At 42.4% G+C, this 27519-nt stretch overlaps 1 protein-coding gene across 1 annotated transcript in view; it reads left to right on the forward strand.

Moving 5' to 3' along the window:
- Positions 1 to 642: 642 nt before the first annotated feature.
- sphkap (SPHK1 interactor, AKAP domain containing) overlaps positions 643 to 27519 on the forward strand; it is a gene marked incomplete at both ends in the record, with an annotated part of 42373 nt that continues 15496 nt past the window's right edge. Inside the window, 3 exons of the mRNA XM_079166808.1 lie at positions 643 to 686; positions 21603 to 21705; positions 22853 to 22963. Coding sequence (XP_079022934.1) covers positions 643 to 686; positions 21603 to 21705; positions 22853 to 22963 — 258 coding nt within the window. The remainder of the gene's footprint in view (positions 687 to 21602; positions 21706 to 22852; positions 22964 to 27519) is intronic.

The following is a 27519-nucleotide window of genomic DNA, read 5'->3' on the forward strand; positions in this document are numbered from 1 at the left end:
ATACAGCAGTTTCCCTCATCTGTTTGAGTAAATTATCATATTTTAATTTGGTTCCTATTCCACACCCCCCATAACTCACCAGATGATTTATAAACCCATTTTAGGAAAATGCATGAACTTAGAGATGTAGGGGTTTTATTTTCACAGAGTTACATGGATTTGAAATTGCCAGCGGATAAAAATGACCAACAAACGGCGATCTTTCAGCCAGGAGACAGTTTGACGTAGAATTATTTCTTCACATAACTTGCGTATTTCAGTTTATTTTAACCCAAAAGATGATCTTTTCCTAAACCTCACTAAGTAGCTTTGTCGCCTAAATCTAACTGAGTTGGTGTGTGTGTGTGTGTGTGTGTGTGTGTGTGTGTGTGTGTGTGTGTGTGTGTGTGTGTGTGTGTGTGTGTGTGTGTCTGTGTCTGTGGTGAAGACCCACTGCTGAGCTTTAAATTGCTTACATCTCAAAACACCTGCCAGATGATGCGGAGGAACCCTGCTGTTCCTCCCTCTGTTCCTCCCTCCTGACACTGATCTAGTGTATGTGTGATTGTATCAGCTCTTTAATCCATTCAGCCATCTTTGTGTATTTTAGGTGAAGAACCTGGACGGATAGCTTGGGAGCGTAGACGGAGTGTCGGACTGAAGATGCTGCCATCGCTCTTCACTGTGCTGCGGACCTTCACTGAGCTGTAAGAACTCCACTTCCTTTTGTTGGTGCCATGTTTATTATCACAGCAGCTTAAAAGTGCTTCATATTTTGTTGACAAAACTATTTAGAAAGAGCTATAAGATGCGTCTACTATCATGTTTTCTACTTGCTCCGTGATACCTTGTGGAAATTGTGAAGTCCATCTGCAACAGGTGACTTCTCTTTTTTTCAGAGCTTTTTGGAAAATGCATGATGGATCACAACAACCGCGACACACTTTGTGATGTTTGAACCAACGCTAAGCTAACTTTATGTTAGCTTGTTATCCTGTTTCAGGTGTTACTGGCTGTATTTCCTCTTCATTCATATTCCAAAAGCTCAAAGAAAAGGGAAGAATAACTGACGCCTATAATTCACATAATGTGTCATTGTGTGAAGAACGGGAATAAAAAAATAGCTAACCTAGCCTAAAACAAGCTATCAGAGGACTACAACACTTTTGCAAACTGCATGTCAAAATAATTAAATCACCCAAATTTATATTACACATGGCCATATTATCCTTATCTAACCCTGTCACGTAACCAGTGTTGTTATGAGTTTGTGCTTTTCTGATGGTTTTGTTAACAGCCTAATACATGGCGCTGCTTTTTTGTTCTATTTATGAGTTGTGAAACTTCTTCAAACGTTATTTCGAACATCACCGAAAAATGAAATGCTATTCGTTCTGTTTTTTTAATTTTTCTATTTTTGTTGCGTTCCTGTTTTTGACTGTCTACTAACAGCTGTCTCCGGTCTCGGGATGATTATGACACTTAATTGCAGCAATTTATCATCACGTCCTGAGCCGGTGTCCCTAAGGGACTCGGGTTAGAGGCGGAGAGGTAGCAAAATGAAAAGTCAAAAAAAAAGTTGTGCATGCACTGGGACTGCTGATGCAGAGAGCTGGCCATAAAGCACTAATGGATGCCAGGCTGCTGAGAAAGCACAGGTTTCTGAGAAACACCTCATCATCAGCCACAGCACTGATGTCTCAGCAGCACGACCTGTGCTGTTACAGGTGCCACAACCTCGAAGTCGGTCGGAGGAACAAATGGGACAGATGGTGAAAAGAGAGGGGGGGCATTGTGTTTTTTTTTATGTTGTATTAGAGGGAAGGCGTAGGAGCAGGAAGGAATGTTTTGTTGTTTGGAGCTTAACATCTGCAGTAGGTTGAAATAATGTTCTGTGGTTTGTGCCTCAGTTGGTGATTTATTTTCACTTTCTGGGGAAATGGCAATGTTCATTTTTTTCCCACCAGGTTTTTTGTTGTTCACATTGGCCAGCAGTCAGAAAGGGAAATCCAGAAAAAAGACTATGATATAATGAATAGTAAGGAAGAGGGCGAACATGAACATCGCTAACAGCAGCATTACGCAGGCGTGCAGATGATAAATGATGAAGGGCGTCACAAACACCTGCTTCAGATGCACTCACATCAGTCTGGCTAAATCACACGGGGGAGGGCTGAAGTAGGGCGGAAGATGATTGTAGGTCAAAATGTACTTTGGGAGAACGACATCTTGGATGTGTACACATGCACAGTTGCTTGAACGCGGTTCATTTGTCATCGGCGGTCTTTATGCGTGTGGACAGGTTTTGGGCAGATGCACAGTGTTGCGGCTGTAATCGGTGGTGGTGTCTCTGCAGTAACTGTAAATATAATCCATCTTCATAAATCATCGCTCAGAAAAAGATTTGTCTACTAACACATCATGAATGCTGTTATTTCTAATACTGGGTATATCCTGGGGCTAAACATTTAAACTCTATTAAATTCTATTTGTTAGGATATGAAAAATTTAACCTGTGACAAAGTACTAAACTTTACATTAGGCTACATTTTGTTATCTTTTCTTATCTTCTCTCTGTATCCTCTGAAATACAGCCAACATGTCAAGATTTCTTCAGCTATTAAGATACAGTAGTGAGTAATGATGATTGCAACAATGAATGAAGGGAAACAAACTCCAGTGTTTAGGGCTCTGATGGCTGCCAAAAAGTGGATGAACTACTCTCAGTACTGTGCCAGAATGCATTTAGTGTTGACAGACACTAAGGTGGCGTTCACGCTACACCTGCTGTGGAGACACGATGTAGTCTACAGCCACGCCAGCAGCTGAAGTCGTACGCACAGTGGTGCCTTGGGCTAAATGCTAACGTTGACATGCTAACATGCTCACACTGTCAATGCAAATGTACCGATATTAGTGGGTATAATCCTAAAGTTGACCATTTTCACATTCTTAGTTTAGTGTGCTGGCATGCTAACATTTGCTAATTGGCACTAGATGCAAAGCACAGCTGAGGTTGATGCGTAATTATGAGTCCCTCTAGTCGTCTTGGTAATATCCCACCCTGCTTAGCTGGTTTAGGTGGAGACGATTGGTTAAGGTTAGTCGTAGACCTCAAGTAGTTAGGGTCAGGATAGCCCATTGGTTAGGGAATAGGACAAATCAGGTTGCCAATACCTCAGCAAGCATGGATGCCTGGCCAATCCTGGCGCTTGAATGCTGCACATGCGGGTCTTGCCAATAATAGCAGTGGGATTCGTAATAACGCGAGGCTGATGAGTATGTCAGTTTTGGATAAATTAAACAATTGTCCTGATGAAGCTAAGGGAATACCAACATCATAGAAACTCGTCCTAAGGGGAACATGAATCTGTTTTTACCAAATCTTTCATGGCAATCCATCCAACAGTTGTTTGGACATTTGGACCAAAGTGGTGGACAGACTGACTGACATAGCCATCCAGTGCACTTAATAGTCTTGTGTCTTAAACATTTCAACCGTTATGTTGCATTTACATGAGCCCATATTCTTATAGCGTGTGAAAGTCTTACCTGTGGGACTGCCTATTAGAAAACATGAGCCGTGTTTGATGTAATACCACCAGCTAGACTGGAGTCAGCACTCTTTTTGTGCATGTAGCTCGAAATCCTGAGTCAAGCATTTGGCACACAAACATTTGAGCATATTCTCAGCGATCCAGTCCGGCCTCAAAGCTGAACAGAACGAGACGTGTACTCAGAAGTGAGTCCCTATGGCATGATGCTCCAGCCTGTTGTTCTATAGGAGCAGTCAGCCGCCAGTGTTGAAGAGCGGTGATCTTGCTTCGCCTCGTCGGAAACTCCCAAAACAACTCATGCATGAAAATCAAGAGATCTTCATGCAAGTATGCTAAGCAGGGATGCAGTCGTTGCGTGTTGCTCGGTGTGCAGGTGTCTGGGGCTGTAAGCATGTAATCAGTGCTCAGGGCGTTACGTCTGAAGTAGACTAATCAGAAGAAAGATGGAGCTTCTAACAGCAGGTGTAAATCAGCAATGATTATCTCTCTGTCTCTTTCCCCTCTCCTTCTTCTCGGCCTCTCTCTTTTCCTCTCTCGGCATGAACGAGCTCACCATTAAGCAGAACAAAGCTAAATGGGCCCGTGCCTTCCGCCCATGCTGCCCTCGCCGAGCTCTGGCTTCATGTGGCCTCTTTGCTCTCAGCTTCTTATGTCCTTCCTGCATCGCCAATCCTGTTTTCCCCTTTCTTTCATGTCTTTCATCCGCCTGTCAGACTTAATGAAGCGGGGAGATCTAATAGATGCATGAAAGGTTAGGTGTTTAGATATTTAGCAGTAGAGATGGTTGGAGAGGTTGTGCTTCTTTCAGCTCTTGACTTTCATATCTACCGTCTACTGTGAAAATGTTTTCTTCAGTGAAGGAGAAAAAAACAAACATTGATTTTCAGCAGAGGGACAAAAAGAGTGACTTTGACTTTTCAAGCTGATGGTGGGAGGTGAAAAAGGCTGCTGTGAGTGTTGTGCCAACATCACACCTCTCCGTTTGCCACCAGGTTCAAGGAAAACCTGTTGCTGTCTTGGAAACTGGAGCCACAGATCAGATGCAACTGGAATGAATGTGATTTATGTGTCCGTAGAAACGCTGCGATAACGGTGTGATGCAGTGTCCTGAAGGGCAAAAGAAATCTCGGCGGCTGAAGCGAGTAATGTTGACATTGTATTACATTTACTCTCACCTGGGGCCTTGTCAGGCCAGTGGAGTACTGTTTCAAGTGCCCTCATTTGTAATCCTCACTCATCTGTGACAAACTGCCTGTCTGGGCACCTGTTTGAGAGAAGCGAAGCTCAACAGGGTGCGGTTGGGGGAAGGCAAGAGACTGATCTGGTCCGATGGAGGAAGACCCGGGATGGACAAACTCACTGACTGACACAGATACTTGTGAAAACGGGTCTAAACGTATACTTGTATTATATTAACGCTAGCACAGGTACATATTATTAGTTATCTTTGCCACTCATTCAATGACAGTGTCACGCTAATGGACATTTTTCTTTTCTCAACCGTGTCGTATTTGGCGCAGAATGCTTAGAAATGTGTGTTGGGGTGAATAGGGTGCTTTGTTTGGGGATGAGCAGAGGAGTCAGTATTGTTTTTGTTGTTTTGTTTTCACCGTAATAGGTTCATTAACTTCATTGTAGTGCTGTTATGAAATACTGAAGTTTCGTTCATTTCACTGTCTCTCTCTCTCTCTATGTAAGTCATCGATTGGAGATTGTAATGTATCATTTGTATCTGCATGTAGGTTCCCTGCTGGTGATACAATAAGGCTTTTATTTAACTAGGAGAGCAGGGAGGAACGTATGCAATGCACAAATATAAGCATACTGTAGATGCACTCTACTCCCATGCATAAGGCAAAACGAATATAAGCACACACTACATAAACATATAGAGGCCCACACATAACACAAGGAGCAGAATGGCTCAGCAGGTGCTGTGTGGTTGTAGGGATCAGATGGACACTGTTGTATCTGTACTCGAGGAGTCAACGTTGTGGTTGTAGACAGTAGGACGCCTGATTAAATCTGGCTGGAGCCATCTGTCCCCGCATCGCTCTGCACACAGACTGGCTGTGAGACCGCTCTGCACACGGCTACGTTGGCATTTAGTTGTTTTTTTTTTACCAGTTTTAAAGCTCTCTTAAAAAATGCAGTGTCAACACAGCTTGAGAATTGTTTCAATGTGTTAGTGACTAGTAATTAGTTAGATCACACAAACAAAAGGAGCTTCACTGCAGCTGAAGAGTTAGATGAGAGGTTAGAGTGGTACCGATCTATTCATCGAACTCTCGGCAACAAAGCCAATGAGTGTATTACCCAAAATGTCAAACTATTCTTTCAATAGGATATATAAGTTTATAAGCTGTAATATGTGGACGTGTCTCCTCGATTGACAGCCTCAATACCAAATATTAGCGTATGTGGCTAATTTCAGCCAAATCTAAAATTGAGTTTCAAAGGCCTTTTTCCACAACAAAGATGTTTGTCTTGTTGTAAGAAAAGCTACGGTAACATTAACAGGTGCTCTGTTCTGTTCACAGTAAGTCATGACAGTGTCACGGTGAGCCAGCTGGCACAATACCAGGACTCTGAAACTGAAGCGGCTAAATAGAATTCCGCCATTTATCAATGTGTAGAAAAGGACCTTCGACAGTAATTAAGACACGAAGACCTGGTTTGATGAGAAAATCTAAATTATGGTCCTCCCACTTGTCTTTACAATAAAAGCTTCAAAAAACGGTCCTAACAAAGTCACAAGAACAAAAGGGTACAGTGCAGTGAAGGTCCTGAGCCAATTTAGTTTAAACCACAGCTCAGAAAGTGCCAGCTCAGTGCACCAATTGACTGAGACGAACCTCTCCCACAGTCATCTCATTCACGACCTTTCAAATTATTGCTGATTAGGAGCACTAAAGTCGCCTCCAGCGAGGATAGAAATGAAGCAGGCAGAGCAGAGGAGAGGTGGAGGAGGGCCATCCTATCTAAACACCAGTGTGTACAGAGAGTGTTTTCATTCAGCGTTGGCAGTCTTTCCACTGGGCTGAACACACACTCTGCTGATAGAGTCATCAGGCATTCAGTTAAGTTGTTTTTTCAGCAAACACCGACTGTTTCACTGTCAGGGGTTTTCTCAGCAAGCTTAGCAGGCAATCCACACATCCCTCTCCCCCCAGCAACGTTTCCCAGCTCTTCCTGAGGCATTCCCAGTATCAGACCAGATATATCATTTCTCCACCGCGTTCTAGGTCTAACTCCTGGGCCTTTTACCGATCGCACGTGTATGGAAAAACCTCTAAAGGGAGGCGTACAAGAGGCATCTTGATCAGATGTCAGAACCACCTCAGCTGGCCGCTTTAGACGCGAAGGAGCAGCGACTCTTCTCCGAGCTTTTCCCCGGGTAAAGGAGCTCCTCGCCCTATTTCTAAGGCTGAGCCCAGCTACCCTACATAGAAAGCTCATTTTGGACGTTTGTACCCGCGATCTCATTCTTTCAGTCACTAGCCAAAAGCTCATGACCATAGGTGAGGGTCGGAACGTAGATGGACTGCCCTCACTCAACTCCCTCTTCACCACAACAGCCCGATACAATGCAACCTCACTACCTGTCCATCTCATGCTCCATTTTACCCTCACGGTCTGATGGGGCCAACAGAACCACATCGTCTGCAAAGAGCAGAGACGCAATTCTGAGTATTTGCATAATCTATTTGGTATATATTCATATATGGAACTTTTATGATCAATGCTCGCTCGCCCACCAAAGATCCACATAGAGATGAAGGTCAATAACCTGCTCAATAACCTGCACCACTGAGTGTGTGTTATAATCCCACTGTATTTATGTTTTTTAGGATAAAGGACGTCAAATTAATGACAGATAATCCCCGGTCTGATGTGTCTTTTTCATCGCTGTTATTTCCTTTTCTGCACAAGGTTGTCGTTTTCAGAACCCCAATACTTGACGCATCATGGGTAACCTTTTTGTTGTAGCATAAAACAGCTGATCGCTGATATTCACCATGTTTTGAATCCTGCTCGATGACCAGCCCCATTCCTGACCGTACGAACTACAGCAGGAGGAATGTTGTCATAATAATAATAAGAAAAAGGTACCCAAAGTTTAGCCTCATCCCACTTCTGTGGCAGGGATGAAGCATCTTGTATACCCAGTAAGTGTTTACTGAAACATGAAAGCGTATTACCAGGCTGTTTCAGACTGGAACATAAGAAGGAAAAAACAAATGGTGCAGAGGAAAGAGGTTGGCTGTGTGATGAAGCAGCGAGGAGGGGGGGACAGAAAGAGAGAATGAGTCAGCAGCAGGAGCTTTCGCTCTCTCCCGCTTTAAGGACGGACCTTTTTCCTTATATTAACATTCCCACTCAGAGCTTATTCATGTGCGTTATCCCCGCCCTCACCAGGTGATTTCATGCCTCCTGAGCAGCCAGAAAGGCCCTTTTTTTTTTTCTTTTTTTTTTTACCGCAGCAGATTTTGATAAATGATACTGATAAGCCGGGCTTGTGGGATGGAGTGTAAAGCGGGGGCTAAATTTAGCCCGCCAAAGAGCGAGCATTGATCACATTGTTTATCCTCCTCCCCTCTCCCCGTGCCATTCATAGCCTTTCCATTTCTTCACGGTTTGTTAAACTGTGGAAAATCTTTACCATTAACGCACGCCTCTTCCAGACCAGTCATAACTCACTCATAGCCAGTTGTTGTTCTGCACTAAAAAAGGCAGCAGGCATTAAAGCTGCACAGATTTGACAGGTGGTGATGAATTATGAATCAAGTTTCCGACCGACGTCTGACGGTGGAGTCCTGTGTCCTTTTTCTCAGTCCACACTCCACAGGTAATTGAGTGTGTTTCAGAACTAAGGTCCATGATATTGATCTGCCGGAGGTCATTTCCTTTCCAGAGAATGGTTGATCAAATTTCAGTGTGCACACCTACTCTTATGTATACGTCTTAAGTGTGCACGCATGTTGGGAAAAGTGAGACAGAGCGAACACAGTTTAATCTGAAGTCATTGTCCTTTGAGGCTGGACCATGACGTCCTCGGACATGAATGGATTACCTTGAGTCTGATCATTATCTTGTCGATCCAGATCCAGTTCTTGCTTTCACCCTCACGCCGACCCGACTACACCCACATCCCTTTGTCCCGTGCCTTCTGATGCTCCATTTAATTCCCTTCCAATTCCCTCTTCTAACAAAGCTGAACGGTTTTGTTGTCACATGTCTTATTCCCAGCAGCGTGCGTGGAACTGCTACAAATGTGTGTGGCTTACGGGTGACGTTTCTTCCCTCCAGAGTAACAGGTGATTCAGGTCTTGGATTTTTGCCATCACCCATTTTTTGTCACATGTTCGGGTTATCTGGGACTTCCAATTTGGCAGCTTAACGGCTTCCCGGTGCTATTTTTATTGAGTGCCTTCCAGTATCGAGAAACTGCAATTTAACATCGGTGCCAAGGACATCGGCGTCAATCAAAGGCACATTTTATTTTTGTGTTGTGATTTTGTATGATTTTACGCAGAGGCACAGTGCGAGGTGTGGAGAGACATGAAAAAAACCCAACATATCCAGCCATAGAAACACCTTGAATTTCATGAGCAGTGATCATCTCCATGTCTATTTATTAGACCGACTAGCAGCTGTACTTGTTCAGACCAGTGCTTTGAATTTAACACTACTGTCATAGTCAAGGGCGTACATATAACAGTGCAGGCAGTGCGGTTACATTAGGGATACACTGAATGTCATTACCATTAATCTTAGAGCCACCCCTCTAGCATGGCTAAAAAAATGATGTATGCTGCATAATCATTTATGTACATGATACAAAGGCTCACAAACGAGGGCATCTGTAAGTCAGAGCATCGTGATGATTGGATCACTATAGGACTTTTGTTTCCTGCACTGTAAGCTCAGAGAGTCTCGGTACTCCACAGTAATTATCTCCAGTAGTGCCACATTTCCCTGATGTTGAGTGCCTGGCGTTTTACACTCCCATAATTAGTAAAACACTTCCTCGTTTTACCGTGCTTATTAAACACCAGCACAGATGTCATAGTTACTTGTTAAAGAGAGCCCCTTGTCTCCCAACAATCCTCAGTGCTGTTAAGGTGCATAGTGCTCCGCTAATTATGCCCTTGACTTTCACCGAGTCCATTTTCTGTAAGAAGCAATAATTGAATTGTAGAGTCAAAGCACCTGGTAGTCCATTTGTTCTTTATGTTAATTAAGTTATTTTCTAAACACTGACATTATTTCCTCCTCTGTTTGTATCCATACAGCCATACTCAGACCATATATAACCTATTAAAAATTAACAAAGAAATCGGCTGTCTTTTACTGATTTTCACTTTTGAGTCAGAGATGTGTTGATTCAATTCCATGACAGTTTTTTAAGTCCATACGATGTGGTGCTGTATTGTCTTGAATTAGACCGTTTGAGGTACTTAGTTGGACAAAATAGCAAACATCTTGTTCTATAAAAGCATTATTTCTTGCATTACTTTTGCATCGTGTGTCATTATACTTAATATTAGCAGGAGCACACACATAGAAAATGAAAAATGTAATTTTGTGGGTAATTTGGCTTATCACGAGAAAACTAACAAAACTGTTCATACCCTTTCAAACAGTGTAGAATAGTATGATTATACTATCACATACAGCATAAATATACAATTTAAAACATGATTAAATGTGGAATGAATATTTTATTCCAGGGTTTAGTTGTGATCAAGTAAAAAACCTCAGTCTTAACAACATCCATATTTAGGGCCAATTGCCCCCAATGTGTCCTACAATTGATATGCCCAACGCAACTGTGTATTATTGTATGTGTGTGCTCATATTTGCCTGCATCTGTTTTTCTACCCGCAAGATTAAAGGGTCTACAAAAAAGTCATGGAGGGGAAGATTAGAGTGGACAGACGCTAATCAACTGCCAAGGGAGAGCAAAGTGATGGATAGAGAGACTGGAGGAGAGATTTATTGTACATTCAGAGAAGGAGAAGGGAGTGAGAGTGGGACCGGGACAAACACTGGCAAAGAGAAAGAGAGACGAATATCCAGACAGAGAGGGAGAGATTATACCGAGTCTTCAGGAAATCAATTTAACCTGCTGCTCAGGTTTTCAAAGAGCTTTGCAGCTTAGTTACCTGACAGTGAAGTCTTAAAACTACAGCGACGTTGCAGTCGAATACTCAATATATAACCACAAGGAGACATTGTGTCATCTGTTCCAGCTTCTGTTCATTGCATTGTGTTCAGATACTGTGTCCACCAAGGCTAAGGCTACGCTGCCTGAAGGAGCGTTTCCCCATGTACATAAATATGCATGTACTGATCATCTCATCAGCATTAAATACAACTTATTACATTATTACCCAGCAGGCTTGTCCCTGACTTGGCTCAAACAAGGCCAAACCTGCAGGCATCCTCCCAGCAGCCGACCGGAACCACAATCTGTCACCGCCACCAACTCCTACTGTAGTACAATGCAGCTCACCACCTCTCCTGTCCTCCATCTCTCACTATAGCCTTCATCAATCCTTCCTACAACCTTCCCTTCACCAGCGCCACCATCCTTCCCTCAAACCCTCCATCCATCCTGATCATCCAATCTCGATAATACGGTGCACTGTACTACACTTCATCTATCATCTACCCTTCTCAACAGTGTGTATGAGATTTACATTAGTATTGTGACAATTCCTACGAAATTAAGAAAATGCAGCTAAAATCAGCAGCAGTTAGAAATTGAATTTTGAAAAGAGAAAATTCAATGAGAACAAAGGAGCTATGTTAATGTGACATATTTGAAAAGATGAGTTTTCAATCAACAACCCATCTGCTTTATTGCATCCTAATACAATAATGAAAGGCCAAAGCAGATGGAAAATGATATTGTATCTGGAAATCATAACACATTAAACCAAGCATGGGCGTGTGACTGTAGCAATATGCCGGTTCTCTCTTTAAACATTTATGGGCAAAATATCAATTTGACAGAGAGTTTGGGGGCTACCAGGTATAGTTGAATCACCAAAATTGATATAAAGTCAAAGTCTGTTTACAGGTCTTGGGGAATACCGATCCATACATGTGAAAAAAGTTCCATAAAGCCTCTTGTGGCTCCAGGGCGCTGGTCGAAGTTTGTTAGGTTGCATCAAGTAATATGAGTCAACGTCGGTTGGGGCGGAAAACTACAAAACTTGTTTTTGTTGCTTAAACATAACTGCGGCCGTTTCACGGTAACAACGTGGCTTAAAATAACTTGAAATTCATTATTATGACACCTGGAATGTCCTTAAAATTTTGAAATATTTATACGCCTTCCCATGGTATCAGGTTGACTGTGGTCAAGTTGCATTGTGTCAAATATAACCATGATTCTAATTGTGTTTATTGATATAACACCAAACAAGAGTGAACACTTTGTCAAAAACACAAAAATGAATGGGGACCCACTCAATGACCACCTAGTGTCACCGGGTCAATCAGATGTTTGATAGCGATAGTTAGTAATCCAATTTGTTGTTTTGGTCCAAGTCGACTAAGATTTCATCAGTCGATTATTCATCAACTTTCAATTTCCAAGACACTTATGAGCACAGTTAACACATAATTCAAAGGTGCTTTATACAAGATTGGGAGCAAGTCTATTGCCTCTCTATGGCTCTCAACATGGCGACGGCTAAGCTGGAGGCTCGTGCGCTAACAATGCTACTGGTCCTTTTTCCACAGGATGCTGCAACGGGGCCGCTGTGCTTTTTAATACCCATTATTTCCAATGGCGCCACAATGGCTTTTTACTCGGCAAATTTACTTCATTTACTTTTACTGAGTCTAGACATTAACTGAAGAAAAACTCACAATCAACTCAAAACTCCTACAGAGTTGAGTGCTGGATCAGTATTAATATACAAACACAGCAAAACAGTCAGCAGAAATGTCTCTGGAGACATTTATTATGCTGATGGATTCTGTGAAAAAGTGTGTTCTTCTCTCAGTACAGAGACCACAGCTTTTCAGAAGCTGTCTCTATAACTGGAAATGTGCAGCAAATGATAAACATTTCATTATTATCTGACGGTAATAGTGGTTTTGATGAGCAAGGCAACAAAGATGAAAAGAACAACAACAAAAAAAGCTTTCGATTAGAATTCAATCATAGATATTGGAAAAGTTATTTGTGGTCCTTTTTACTGAAAAGACAACCGATGCTCTAATGATGTCACTGCGAGGCAGAACCAATGACTCTGTCCGTCATTAACCTTTTCGTGCGGCTATAATGATCAATTCCTGCAATCATAGGTTTCCATTATGACGAGAGCACATGTGGAAAGGAAAATTGATGGAAAGGTTAAACAAAAATAAATCTGTAATAACTGAGGTGAGCGGGGGCTGTGTGATTACTCTGATTAATTAACAAGGCCATTACTTCTAATTGCTTCTAAGAACTCACTGTCAGCCAGCAAATACTCTATTTCCTGTTCACAGCTACCGTGCACCGTCCAGTTGTCATGTACAGTAGGCGTGGGTTTTGTTTATTTTTTGAGAAGCCATGAAGCCTATATTCCAAAATCTGGTATCACATTCAGGCTAAAGCCCCGCGCTAAAATCATCTGCTCAAACCACCTGCAATTTGGTCTGATTTGGTCTCCACCAGCTCCAGAGGGAAATGTCTGGCTCTTTAGCTGCTAAATGCTCCACTATGTTCACCAGGTAGTCTCTTACTTTGTCTGTCGGCTTTTTGGTGCTGAGCGGGTCGAGAGTTTTTAGAGCGTTTTCAGTAAAACGGCTGCTTGCTGCCGCCATTGTTGTCACATTGTCACTCGATGCATGAAATATAAACTCTAGCTGCTTTGACTCTCTACCAACCGGTGTCTCTGAAGACTCCTGAGGTATACTTTTGTTGTCATATCTCACATATGCTTTATTCTATCTTTCCAATTTGTCATGCCTTCGTCAATCAATTTGGCACTATGCCAGACATACACTGCCTCATTGGCTCTGTCTATTTTCATTTTACACAATAAGCTAGTTTCCTGTAACTTTCCTCAAATGGAAATAATCAGTGTTCTTTTACATCAAATAACATTACATACGTGTTTTAAGAAGATATAAGTCAACTGCTGCCTGTAACAGAAGGTGTGCGGGAATGGCGGACTCCGCTACTAACAATGAGAACTACTAGGTACAGTAAAAAGGTCATTTTCAGGTTGTAGATACATTGACTGGCTACTTCTGAAAAAAATGGCACCCACGAATAGTATCAAAAACATTTGATTTCATGAAAATCCATCAAAGTATTATGGCTTTTAAGTGCTCAGCTAACAGCTTTTTAACTTCTTAAGGATTCGTTTAAAATGTTTTCATTAAAATTCTTAAATAAATGTGGGCGGGTTGATCCCTCCTCATCTCTACTTCTCCACACTTCCGACTGAGGCAAATCGTGGCTTAACGTAAAGCCAGTTGATGCTTCACCTAATGCCAGCCAGAAGATAGGATTGTCTTTATCACCCTCTAATGTAACACTCACTTTTATTCTCATGCACACTACTTTTCAGACTGCAGTCACTTTGAATGTCCATTTTTTTTCTCTTCAATATCTGAATTCGACCGTGGTTGCCCTTGTTTCAGAGTTTATTAGCGGTGTTTGGAGAATTGGCTCTGCAGTTTATCCACCACTGTGAATAGGCAACATGTATGTAGACTTCTAAGTATAAAAATGTGAATCAGGTCTGTTTATTTTTCATTCTGGGATGACTGTTAACTGAACTATTGTGATCTAGACATCAAAGCGGAGCTACAAGAACCCAAGACATGAATCTCAAGTAGAATTACATGCTCTCCGACTTATTTTCATTTTGATAAGACCTGTGTACTGACCCCCCCCCCCCCCCCCCCCCCAGCTGCAAAGTTGAAGCCTGTGCACTCCTGATGTTCTATAATTGTCTTTTCACGTCACAACCGCTCGGGTTCATCATCACGTCTCCTCCTCTCACGTGGCGTGTTGTGGTTTTGTTAGTTTGTAACTACATTAAAAATAGCCCTGCTGAGATGGAGTCTTTGACAGCGAGAGAGAGAGTCTGCACTCCAGCTGATTCTCTGTTCATTTGGGTTTTATTCTCTTCAGCTCCCTCAGATGTCTCCTCTCTGCTGATGAGAGCAGTCCGCGCTTTCATCTCCACTTTACTAGTCCTTCCATCTTTTTTATTTTAAGAATGTGTGCAATGGATTAGTTCTCCCCTTGAAAAGCCTTTTGGATTAAGATGTGTGGAGGGGCAACGGAGAGGATGATGAAAAAGAAGAAGAGAGTAGAAGAAAAAAGGAAAGGCGGACATGATAAGGAGAAGAAGAAGAGAGTGCGAGGAAGTGGTGTGAAGAGCGAAGGGTGGGGAAACACTCAAGGAGTCAAAAGGAGGATAAGAGCATCATAATGTGTGTGTTTGTGTTGAACTAAACATCAATGAAGTTGGACTCCTGTTGGTGTTTGGTATTCAACATCTGTGCAGCTTTGTGTCCACCAGTTTGTTATTGAGTGAGTGTGTTATTAGTAAGCTGTTACCGGGTGTTTATTATCCGTCTGTTGACTCCTTTTTGAAGAATAACAAAAACCGACTCGCTGTTGCTATGCGACTGTTTACGACTGTTCGGAACCAGTTTGAAGCCCTGCGCCTGTTTTGCTGGAGCGCACGCTGAGCCTGACGGCGAGATGCACGAACGCCACGCAGAGCTGTCAGGAGACCTCAAGTTTCTGTTAGAAAACAAAGGAAGCTGCCAGTATGGGAGGAACTCCTTTTGTGACATGTCTGTAGGTCTGTCGATCTGACACCTGTGAGTGATGACATCACATCGTGACCCCATTTACGACCGGTATTGCTTACTTTCACAGCTCAGCAGACCAGATCTCCTCTTATTGTCCTGCATCAGGAAGGGTGCTTCAGATGCTGTGAGATGATTCAACAAGCACTTGGTTTGAAGCATATACGCTCAGTCATACACTTTATATTATAAGTCTGGGTTCATTCTGAAAACGCATGCAATACATTCAATGCATTCAACAGGGAACATGGACCTGTGAGTTGTGACGCACACGGTCGTGAGCTCAGCTGCAGTGACATTAAACCACATTAAAGTCAATCAATTTATCCCCGTCAGATACTGTTTGTGCAAACCAGTATATTCTACTGTAGGTGCAGTAACCGGTAATGGCTTAACCTGCGAATAGAAAATGAACAGATACGTGATTACTGTAATTTTAAAGCAGTGAGCAAAATCATTTATAAACAAAGTTACATCAATATTAATTAACCGTGTCCATGTAAAAATCAAACAAATGGCACTATTTCGTCCCTGTCATAGCGTGACTCATGCAAATTCAATATTTTTCTTATTGGTTGTTGCAATTAAAAGTGCTTGTAGGATGTTAAAAAAAACACAAATCTGTGCAACAGCATAAAGCCCAGCACATCATCCCATAAAACTCTTTGTGGTGATGCTGCTGCACTTCCTGCTCTTTACTCTCTATATTCAGACCGTGCAGGTGATGAAGGGGATTATGTTGATATTGTATTTGGGTCACCCTTTAAGGTTACTCATGCGCAAACAACAAACAAGCAAAAATCTGAGAGATGATGGGGGAGTTTCTGTTCCAAAACCAAAATACCTTTCAGCCTCATAACTCATACTTCATATTTCGTCGTGTCTCATACACATGATTCTACTGAAGTTACTAGTTTTTTAGATAACATACAGATTAACTTCAGTCAGCAACCCAATTACTTTGATGTTATAGGAAACAGTGATATAGCAGTGTGAGGCAGCCGGTCCACTTTACCCAGTGGTATAAATTGGCTTTTTTTTTTTTTTTTTTTTACATTTTTAGTGCACTCCATTCAGTTTGTCCAAAAAGGGTTCGCAGACTAACTGTAGCTTCTGAGACATTGAACATGGGAATGACTCAGTGTGTTACATACTGTAAACTTGTTGTTTACACTCATGCTTATGCAATAAGTCTGGCTGTGGTGAGTTTGAAGCTTATTTCCCCCTTGCTCATAGTTTAAGTTCTCCTTTGTTTGTTTGTTTTGGCGGGATAACATGTAGCTGTATGAGTAACACACGTTTACATTTTTAAAATAGTTAAAACGGGTATTTGCTTTATCATTGAGTGGAAAACATTTAACTTTCTTAGCACCTCATTGTAACCTTTTTTTAGAACACATTCAGCTAGAGAAACTGTTTTCCTCTGCTGAGCAGCATGAAACCAGAAGGTACTGTACCTTCCATAACCACGGAGGGCATTGACAGTTGGTGAAAAGTGCTGGCTAATGGGCTTCTGCTATTTATATCACAATCTACAATGAGAGGTTTGTCGGAAACCGGCTGAGCTAGTTATGGTCCTCTCTGAAAGCTTTGTGAATATGTTTCATAATAAACAATGCTCAAATATATATTATTGGTAAAAGGTATTTCATTGCAATGTTTCTTATTTTAGGCGAGGCCCAGCAAGTGTTTTGTAAGCATACGATCCTTGTGGGTCCTTGTGGGTACACTGGGAAATTACAGAAATTGGAGTATAACATTGTTAGCAGTTCAATGAAAGCAAATGGCATCCAGAGGGAGAGAAATAGCATGGTAGCTGATAACAGCGTGTCAAAATCTAGCTTCTTTGAGATTGAGGGCACGCTGAAAATAAGCATTCTCCCTTTGGCAGAAATGATCCTTTCAGCAGAGTGAAGATGTACACTTTGGCCACCGTACAAATCTACAAAGCATCGTTTCTCTCTTTCGCACAGGAAACACGTGCACACAAACACACGTGCACACAAACACACACAAACACATGCACAGATCTCATCGTCATGCTTTCTCTATATACTCTTTTCCTGAATATCTATTTTCTTCATCTCCCGCGGCATTCTCAGTGGGATGATAAGAAAATAAAGGTCACGACTCCTTTAACCCCCGTCCTGATTGTATATTAGTATGTTACAGAACGTATATAGCCGTTACTCTCAAGGCTGGCTTATTTTTGCTACGGTGATGGAGATGACAGCTGTCTCAAGTGGCAATTGGAAATCTGGGATGTGTGTGTTTTAGGCATTTTTTTTGTGGTGCCAGTTAAATGATGTTTCTCTTGAGATATCAAAGATATAAAAAAAAAAAGAAATACTCAATGAATGATTTTTTTGGAGAGGGTTGTCATGAAAGTTGTTTATTCTTTGAGCACTGATACTTTAATCCCCATTCATTTTCTGGCTACTCTGGATAATTTTTCAATTGTCAATTTCCAGAATCAGCAAACCAGCTCTGATAGACTGGGTGCTCTCTTCCCAGCACCAGACAGCACATACAAATAGTGGAGCATTTAGCAGCTTAAGAGCCAAATAGTTCTTGTAGGAGTTGGTGGAGGCCAAAACAAGAGATAAAAGAAAGTGAATGTTGGACTTAGGCAAGTCGCCTGAAACACCTAACTCGCCATATTGACTTTATACGTTGAATAAATGTCACAGTTGTATGTACTGCTTTTTGTGCTGCCCCCCCATGTGACCAAAATAAATAAATGAATGCAGTTGTAAGCGATCAAAATAAGTTCAAACATTATTCCATATAACGTACAATTTTGTAAACGCATAAAGAGCCCAAAACATCAGCATGACAGCTAATTTTTTATCTTCTCACAAATATATCATATTTGGTGTGCAAGTCAGCTGGCAAGCAACTTTCCATAATATAGAAAAGGCAATGCCTTTACGTTTATTAGAAAAGGATCTGATCCAAGTTAATTATCTGACATCAATGTTGTTGTACCAATATTGGAATGGGCTTAATCCAGTATACGCTTGGCTCTGTAAATGGCACGGTACATGTTCCAATGTGTTCAAATATCTATCGCTGTCACAGACAGCTACCACAGGACAATGTGACTAAACGTTCTAATCCACTCTGTAATTATACCAAAGAAGATGCTCTGAAGACTTTGATATTTCCATGGAGACCGCTCATTGAAAGTGTCTGAGTTAGTCCCGTATGGTCACACGTACAGTAACAACAGGCACGTCTACTTTTGACTGGAAAATAAGCACTTGAAATGTATTCAGGGATGTCGTGCCGCTGTGTGCTCGTTGAGGACAAAAGGCCGGTCAACTGTGAAATCTGCTGCAATGACCTTGTGTTTGAGGTAGAGCACCTGCCTGAATAGCATTGCACATGCAGCTGGAAGTTAGAATGATGTCTGATAGTGTCCTATCTAAGCCGGGGTCTCATCTTGACCAAGCATGTGTTCCAGATGTGATGGAGATATGTAATTACTGTTTATTTAACCTTTATTAATCCCCTGTTTCACTACTTTGTTTCAGTGTTACGTACATCAGTCTTAAGTGATCCATAGATTAATTAGCCTTGCATTGGTAGGGAAACTAGTACGTACATGTGCGCGTGCGTCTGTTTATACTCATACGCATCTGCATGCGCGCGCACTGCCCATATCCATACCCCCTCGCCTGCGTCGTGCCGCTCATTACGTTTCGATCCATGCGGGGCTCCTGCGCGTGCACTCAGCATTTGGCGGAGAGGAGCGCAGGACGGTCGGTGGCGTGCTGCTGCTTGCTGATACCAGGGGGCTCAGTTCACCACGGTCCTCCTCCCAGCAACGGAGGAAACAAGTCCGGGATTCCGTCGGTGCTCGGTCGGTCGGGGGCTGCTGCGCATCTGGACCCGACAGTGTCCCCGGGACGATTACGCGTCGAGGCGCTCCGCTGGACCTCTCCTTGTCCCGCTGCCCCCACACAGGAAATAATCACACCGGTTGAGGACAGTTTGGCTTTATTTTTGACAGAATGGCAGGCGCAGAGTGCCTTCTGAAAACGCCGAGGTAAGAGAATGTTTAGCTATCCTATTAAAAAGAAAAAATGTCGATGGTCATAGGCGCGTTTATTCCCAAACGAATTGAACATGTCAAATGTCTTTGGGTACTTAAATTGTACGTCTGCTGTTCATGAATATCTACTTCATAGTGTTTTTGTTGCATATGTGATGCCACTTTAATATTCTCCTATAAATATCACACATGGATTAACTGTAACACCTTTTTGAAATATAGTACAGTGTAGTAGTTGTTGTTTTTTACAAAACGACTGAGGTGATCGTGATGTTTGATGTTGCATTGGATCAAAGCGTGGTGATCTTTTGACTGTGCAAAGTGTGTCACTTTGTGTTCAGTGCTGGCGAACAAAATCCGCGCAGAGTGATGCAGTAAATCCGCTTTCACAGTCCACTGTCGGCGTTTGTGCAGTCAACAAGATGTTTCAGCTCGCCTGGCCTGATAGATGTATGGCAACAGTGCACAGCAGTCGCGTTTAAAATAGAAATGTAAACACTTGGTCAAACGGTTTCTGCAGTCTTCAGGACCTAAACCTGCCACATTGATCATTCTGTGCAGTGGAATCCGAGGGCTGCCAGCAAAAGTTGCTTGTTTGTGCGCCACTTAAATGGCCCACGCCAGCTTTCACAGTAAATTACAACAGCGGACCGGGGGCAGTCATTGAGAGACAGATATTTTAGGGTTTAATTGCGTCCTCAACCGCAGGCGGATGTCTGCTGGGTACCTGGGGGCCCTGGCAGCGCGAGAGCGCTACGACTTGTCAATCATTGCCGTGTCGTGATGGAAAGGTCGTAAAGCGCAAAGATTAGAAATGAGGTCGTGCATGACGAATCTTATCCCACTGGTGTTCTTCTATTTCGTGCGCAAATCACTCACAATTTGCATGAAGAGCACAGACAGGCCAGTAGGCCTGTGCTGTTTTTTTATTTTTTTTTATAGCGTTCCATTTTTTGCAGTGTTGTAAGCTTTTAATTTTCTGCATGCATCCAACATAGTGTGTGTGTGCGCGCATGTGTGTTGATGGGTGTTTTTGATGCGTGTCTGGCAGATACAGCAGCACATTCAAAAGCACATCATATCTTCTTATCTCCAGTAGGGCATCATCACTTTTCATGTGACACAATTATTTATTGAGGCATGTTCATTAACTGCAAATAGATAGGGTTGTGTCATCCCTTGGGGCCTTTCAACATATAATGCTTTTTAATTTGCTTTGAAATATGTGGATTATAGGGGAGAAAAGCTTCTACTATTTAAATATTCCTCCCTATCCTCCTTAATTTTCCAAATTGATCCCCATTAATGTCATTCCAGATAAGCTTCGATTTACCTTATCTCAGTGAAAGCATGTACGGAGGATAATGATGCGTTCCTGGGATCTTGAGTTTGCTATGTCGTGTTAAGGCACGCCGTAGGCTGACAGACGTTCCCATCACTACAGATTGTTTATAATCATTTCTTTTTAAGCACCAGATGAGGGACACATGTTGTGTTTCCCCGTTTGTTCGGCTATATCCTCTGTTGCTGTCAAAGTCAAATTTCACGTTTTTGGCAAAGTGTCCGTGAATCTTTGAGACTTTAACGCTTAGATTTACTCTATAATAGCTGCAACTCGCTAAGGGGGTCAGTGAGTTTTGCATTCATGCAATGGAGTCTGTGCCACGAGCGTATTTATGCCGAGAGAAGACATCATATAAATCCATAAAGAATCTCTCTTTCTGTTGTAGCTTAAAATAAGCTACAGCGGCTTCTCATGAATAATAATGTGATAAATAGGTCTCGACATTCCCAGAGCAACACCTAAAACTCTCTTGCACTCTTTAATAAACGATGGAAGGTGTCACCTTGGAAGGCCATAAACTTGTACGTTCTCTTAAATTGGGCCGTAGAGGCTGTGCTGGCACTGTCTTGCTCGCCTGGGAGTAATCTAAGTGAAGGGATTAAGCGTTCGGCTCAGAATGTTGACATTATTCACCAGTCCGACAATAGCTGGTTAATTTGTTGGATAGCTGCCAAATCTGTACAGTATGAACAAATGTGACAGGCTGCTCCCCAGAATACTGATCCGAGACTTTTATTTTTATTTAATTTTTAAAGGGAAGTGTTGAGCACTTGACAAGAACTTGCTCTGGCAAAGTCAACTCTGTGCCCTCTTTGCCTTGCAGTAACTTCCAGTCGTCGGCCATGTTTGAAGGCTCAGAGGCTGTGGAGGTGGAGGGAGGAAGCCCGGAGAGCACCGTGGCTTCATCCATCAGCGCCTGCAAGAAGGTAAAAAAGGATGCAAATCTTATCTCCCTGCGTTGTCCCTCTGCTGTGTGACCCCTTCTTCTTTTTCTCTGTTCATATGCCTGTATACCCGTCCCTCATATCTGCCTCCCTGTCAGTTTATCTTCAGTGCAAGGTATTTTAATTTCCTCCCCTGGGGTGCCTGGGCCTAGGGATTGTGCAATAAGAGGAACAGCCAAGCCCTGGGGTCAACACAGTGGATTTATCATCTCCCAGTGCCAAAGAGACAGGAGGGGAAATAGCACAGATCAGTGGGCTGAGGTAGAGGCTAGATTGAATTTCCTTTTTAAAATTGTGTGTAGGTCTATTTGTGTGCGTCTCTTACTGCGCGTGTGCGTGCAGGTGTGCCCGCTGGTGTGTGTGTCCCTAATTAGCCTCTACCGCTCACGATCTCAACGGACTTCCACTCGAGTGTCCAGCGGAGTCACCCGGTGATGTCTTTCTTATAATTGAACCTCGGGCCCCGCTCTCCTGTGCCGGCAGCCTTTTGATATGATCGCTCTCCGTGAGATCAGCTGAGGCTGCGTCACCTTTACCTGGCCGAGGGCCTGCACAGATGGTCTGTTCCTGAGAGGGGGGAGGGGGTGGGGGGGGGGGGATTTGTCACTAAAAATACACAGTGAGAACAGGCACGTAATAGTCATCATATGTCAAAGTAATTGCGTAAGAACTATTTTATATACAGCATGTGATTTTAATCTTTTATCGGCTGTACATCGGTTATCTTCTTTTACAAGTAAATAACTATAAACACATCATATGGTCCGACCCAAGCACTGTGATAAGCATGAGGGGAATCTTTAATTTCACCTAGGACAATTGACAAATCACTGACAAGGGCAGCTCAATGAGTCTAGGTTTAACCCCTTCATTGAAATATCCCTCCAGGGAGAAGGCAATAGCTGTTGTATTTATACTGTGCAGTGTCTGGTTAAAGGACAGACTGTTGATCCTGTGCCACTTCCCCTGAAATGAAGGTCAATTGATCCCAACAACAGAGGGGGGGGGGGAAGCGCAGATGAAAGTGAATGTGCGACAGTGTGTGTGTTCCGTGTGTGTGTGTGTCTGTGCGGTGGGATGTTCACAGCGCTGCTGTACCTGAGCAAGGCTTTCTCTGTGTGTGCTGCAGGTCCTGTGCAGTAACAGTGTGCTGGACTCGTCGGAGTATTGGCGGAGGAACGAGAAAGCTCTGTGCAGACTGGGCCTGCTGGACGACGACACGGAGGGCAGCTGCACCATGGTGAGTAGCATACTGTGGAACGATGACACATTCGCAGGCGACGTCTCTAGTGTCGAAGTCTCAAAGCTGGAGCAGGAGGCGTGTTTGTGGCCTCAAACGACAGCGAGGTAAATGTTTGAATTTGACATCCAAAAAGCACAATTTCTTCAAGCTGCCTGCTCTAGGTGGTGTCTGGGCATTGAGGTGGTGAAGATGCTCATGCAGCTGGTTGTTGTTGCTCCCTTGCTGCTGTTTTGTAGGCAGCTGTTGTTCTTAAGGTTTGGAGTGTCACTTCCTATGTGTTGAGAAAATGGACAAGATTTAAGGTAATACAATGACTGCAATTAGTCGTCCAACCAGCGTTGCAGAAGAGAGAAACAACCATTTTGAGCTTTCGACAAGAGAGTCTGGTATTAAGTCTTAAAGTGCCTTGCTCATGAGTTTGATTGAAGGGAAATTACTCTTCCTTCGTTCACAAGTTTTGTATCATAATTCCTCTAGCTGAGAGATGGGTTCTGTGAACAAAAGTCGGATTTGATTTGTGTTTTGCCTTCTTGAAAATGAGTAAGCTCATTTACATAATGTAATTTCTCACAATCACTTTGCTGCTTGCAACATAACGGAAGAGTTTCTTCGAGTAGATGTTATAAACTATGCAATTTCAAACTGCTGAAAGATTGTTAAAAGCTCAATTTAGTCTCAGCAGGCAATTTATTAAGTGAGGAGGCTTGCGGTGTCTGTTGTTGATTTGATCACAGATTTAAAAAAAGCAAAAAACATCATCTCTGCTGTAACACAAACTCTCAAGGATTTCCATAGTTTGACTCTCTCCTTCGATTATGAAAAGTACACTCTTGCTGTACTCTCAGCATGACGGGTACGTCAACTCAACTTCACATGCCCTTACAAAGTTAAATGTTATAGAAAGCAAGTTTAACAGACTCTGAGCCTAACCCTGAACTCTGAGTTGACTAACCCAAAGATGGGAAACTCTTAGTTTTGATTTGCAGAACAGCAAACCACCTTGAGTGGAGCTCCGATTCCACGATTCCCTACAGCAACAAGCAAAAGGCAGGCTTCCAGTGGACGTAGAGAGATCAATGCATGTAAGGTTTACATGGACTGTGCATTTATCTTTAAAAAAAAGAGCCTGAGTCAGAGAGGGACTTCTAACTTCTCTACTCTTCTAACTGACAAGATACCGTTTACCGACCTTACTCACGGTAGCTGAATGAAACACAACAAAGCTCAGCCGTGTGGAACGGCACTATTACAGCAGTTATGTGGACTCGGCGGCCCGTAACGTACACGGTGACAGTACAGTTACACCTAAAACAAGCAAACAAGGTGACAAAAACACACTATGACCTACATCTGCCCAGACAATAGCCTCTTACTTGAGATTTTCTTGATCCCCTTCAGGATCCAAGTGTGTGTGAACACAAAACACATTCTGTTGCTCGTCCGGCGAGGTTAGGACCGTTACCTAAAGGGCTTTTTTGGCTACTAATGTTGTTTTAAGGGTGACGGTGTGCTCCGGTAGCCTTGGTGACGCCATAGCCGTGTCAAAGGGACTCCCTCGTGGCTCTCATCCAATGAGGCACCAGCGTTGCGGTTTGAGCCAAATCTCAGATTCTTTCTCAACCTGTAATTAATAGATTTTCTGATTCTAACCCCTGAGCTTACTTCTGTAACCCTTAAGTTGCTGCTACATATAGTTTGTAATCATAGTGTTTTCAGTCTTGAACATTGATCTACACAATTTGCCAAAACTCTATAAGTTGTTGTCGTGTATCACAACTGTTAATAAGGAATATACAACATTTTAAGGCAAGAAGTGGCAAATGACACAACACAGAAGATACCATAATGTAATTGGCTTTTAAAAACACAAGGAATGACGTTAAAAATGAAAAGAAGGGGGATAATTGTCCGTATTTCCCTCTAAACAGATTTTGACGTTTGGCGAGGATATTCTGGACAAAGAACGTGTTTGGATTAATAAGGACATTGTGTTTCTTTTACGCGAGGACTTTGGACCTAGAAAATGCATCAGGGGAGAAAGCAGAAAAATAGAGAGGCTTTTAGCTGTAGAGGAGACGCATGCTTAATCCTCTCTGCCGCTCAATTCTGATGTGTCACCTTTGATCACTCACTCATTGTAAATTGCAAGTTAAGCATGAAATGCATTCAGGATTTACGTCCGTCAGTGGCTCAAAGGCAGGCTTTTGTTGGGAGGGACAACAGCTGTTTGATTCTCTAAATAAACACAAAATGAAATATTTTAACACTGTACGAAGTCCAGGATTTATCTTATAGATAACATTCAGCTACATTTCTCCACAGTAGATGGACCTCATTAAACAGTAATGATTCAAGTATTACAGACAGTAATGAAATGCACAATCTGTTCTCTCATGTCTTAAAATTAATGACATATTCACCCTCGCTTCAGTGATAATAATAACCTAAAGTATGCCATTCAAACTTCCTGCAGTGTGTCCTCTCCAGAAAATCATCACTTGAGCAAGAGTTGCTTTTTATTTTGAATTCTTCAGTCATGGATTGTAGCCGGTCCGTCTTATGCAGAATAAATACATGTCGCTCCCCAAAACATGTTTGATAATCATTACCAAGGTAACAGGAATAACAGTATTTCAACCAAAAAAAAAGCGCCGTTCTCACACACTCACGTCGCACTTCGTAAGTGTGAGCATTAAATGTTCCTGAAACCCCCAGACACCAGCTGTGTTATCTAGGACAAGACATACATGGGTCTCAAACAGCTGTGAGATGGATCAAATGTTTTTTTTTCAGGAATATTTCATATCTGAGGCAGCTTTACTGACACACGTTTTGGCAATACAGTACTCGTTCATTAAAGATTAGTGGATTTTTGGAAGGTAAAAGTTAAATGGTCCGCACATTAGTCCAACATGCCCCGCTGACCATCAAATGGAGTCCTGTAAAGCGGATCTATGCATGTGCACCATGACTCTTTTCCTCCTCCTCATTTCTTCCTAGAAAAGCGGTTTGTGACAGCCGACATCTTGAAAACAAAGATACTTGAAAACATCCCTTCTTGTCTCTGCAGTACATGGCGAACTCATACCCGAGTCTGGGATTGTGCCGTTTAATCTTCATTGTTTTTTTGTGAAAGGTAAAAGCAAAGCAGCTTTATATTAAAAAAAAAAAGCAGTTTTTGTTTCAACAAGACAATGCTTGTTTGTTTTCTTGACTCCGTGCATGTTTTCTATGAGTCAGAGGGATCTTCAATGCGGTTGCAAACAGATGCGGCTCATCTGCCCACAGCATCGCTCTCAGACTCTGACGTGACAGATTGCTCCCCTCTCTCTCAATTTCTACGTTCAGCATTTTATGCGAGTAATCAATCAAACAGGACCATACGGTAGATAACACTGTGCGAGAAATATATGATTCTTTCCTGAACTGTACAGGGAGTGTGGGAAACTGAGAGAAAAAAAAAAAAGATGGTGAGACAATGAACGCTGATCCGAATAGAAAAACAGGTGTAGAGGCATTTTATTGTTTTCCCTTGTTGACTTTTTTTAGCTTTAACGGTCGTAAGCAATTTAAGTATTGATTGGAGTTTGGGGGGTTGCTTAAATGTTAAAAAAAGCTTACTCTGGTTAAATTAGAGGCTGACTACAAACCTTAAGTATTCATCCAAAATGAGTCCATTAGGTTGAGTTTTCAAAGAAATGTCTGATTTGAGGGTAAAACACGATATATGTTTACTTCTTCAGGACTTAAAGCAGAAGGCCCAAAACTGTGAGCTAAATAAAAGATAAAAGCGTTTGATTTCCTGCGTTTGGCTCCATCATCTACCTCTGGCTGCATCATGTTGTCACCTTTGATCACTCACTCATGTTTTAATGCATGAAGTCGCAGAGAAGTGTCATGTTGCTGCGATAGTCACACTGAATTTCATCACACCCCTGAGAGATTTTACAGAGTGAGCATTTTGAAAAGGAAGATGGCACCTTTTTTTTTTCTTTGCGAGGCAAATAGTTCCATCGTCTCTGTGCATCTAATTTACATGTTGCATTTCCTTTTATTGATGTATCGTATGTGACAGTTAAAGATTGCGATTGCAGTTGTTTTGCAGTTGTGAGCCAATTTTTTCATAAGCGGAAACAAATGTGGTGGAGTAAACCTGCAGTATCCCTCCTCAACACTGTTCATTCCTGAACGTGGAGTCCCTGGAGGAGAGTGATCCATTCATCACCCGATTCAAACACTTCACACTCGGGTAGCGGGTTGTGTCCTGACCTGTCCCCTTCCTGGCCCAGAGAGAGGGAGAACAGAATAAATATGCCATCGGCTGCGGCTGGAGTGCTGAATTTACAACAGGATCAGAGCAGGAAGACAAACCCTCTTTCTTTCTTCTTCTTTACTTTTACTTACACAGTCCATCTGACATTATGAGAAACTGCAGTCTTCGGTACAAGGTTGTGCCCTAATAAAGAGACCTACTTGCTTAAAAGTAGAAGCCCTCATCTAAAGAGCTAGGTAATAATAGTTATGTGTTATTTAAAGTGAATACCTCTTACCTT

Source organism: Pholis gunnellus (assembly GCF_910591455.1).
Source record: "Pholis gunnellus genome assembly, chromosome: 9".
Taxonomy (NCBI): domain Eukaryota; kingdom Metazoa; phylum Chordata; class Actinopteri; order Perciformes; family Pholidae; genus Pholis; species Pholis gunnellus.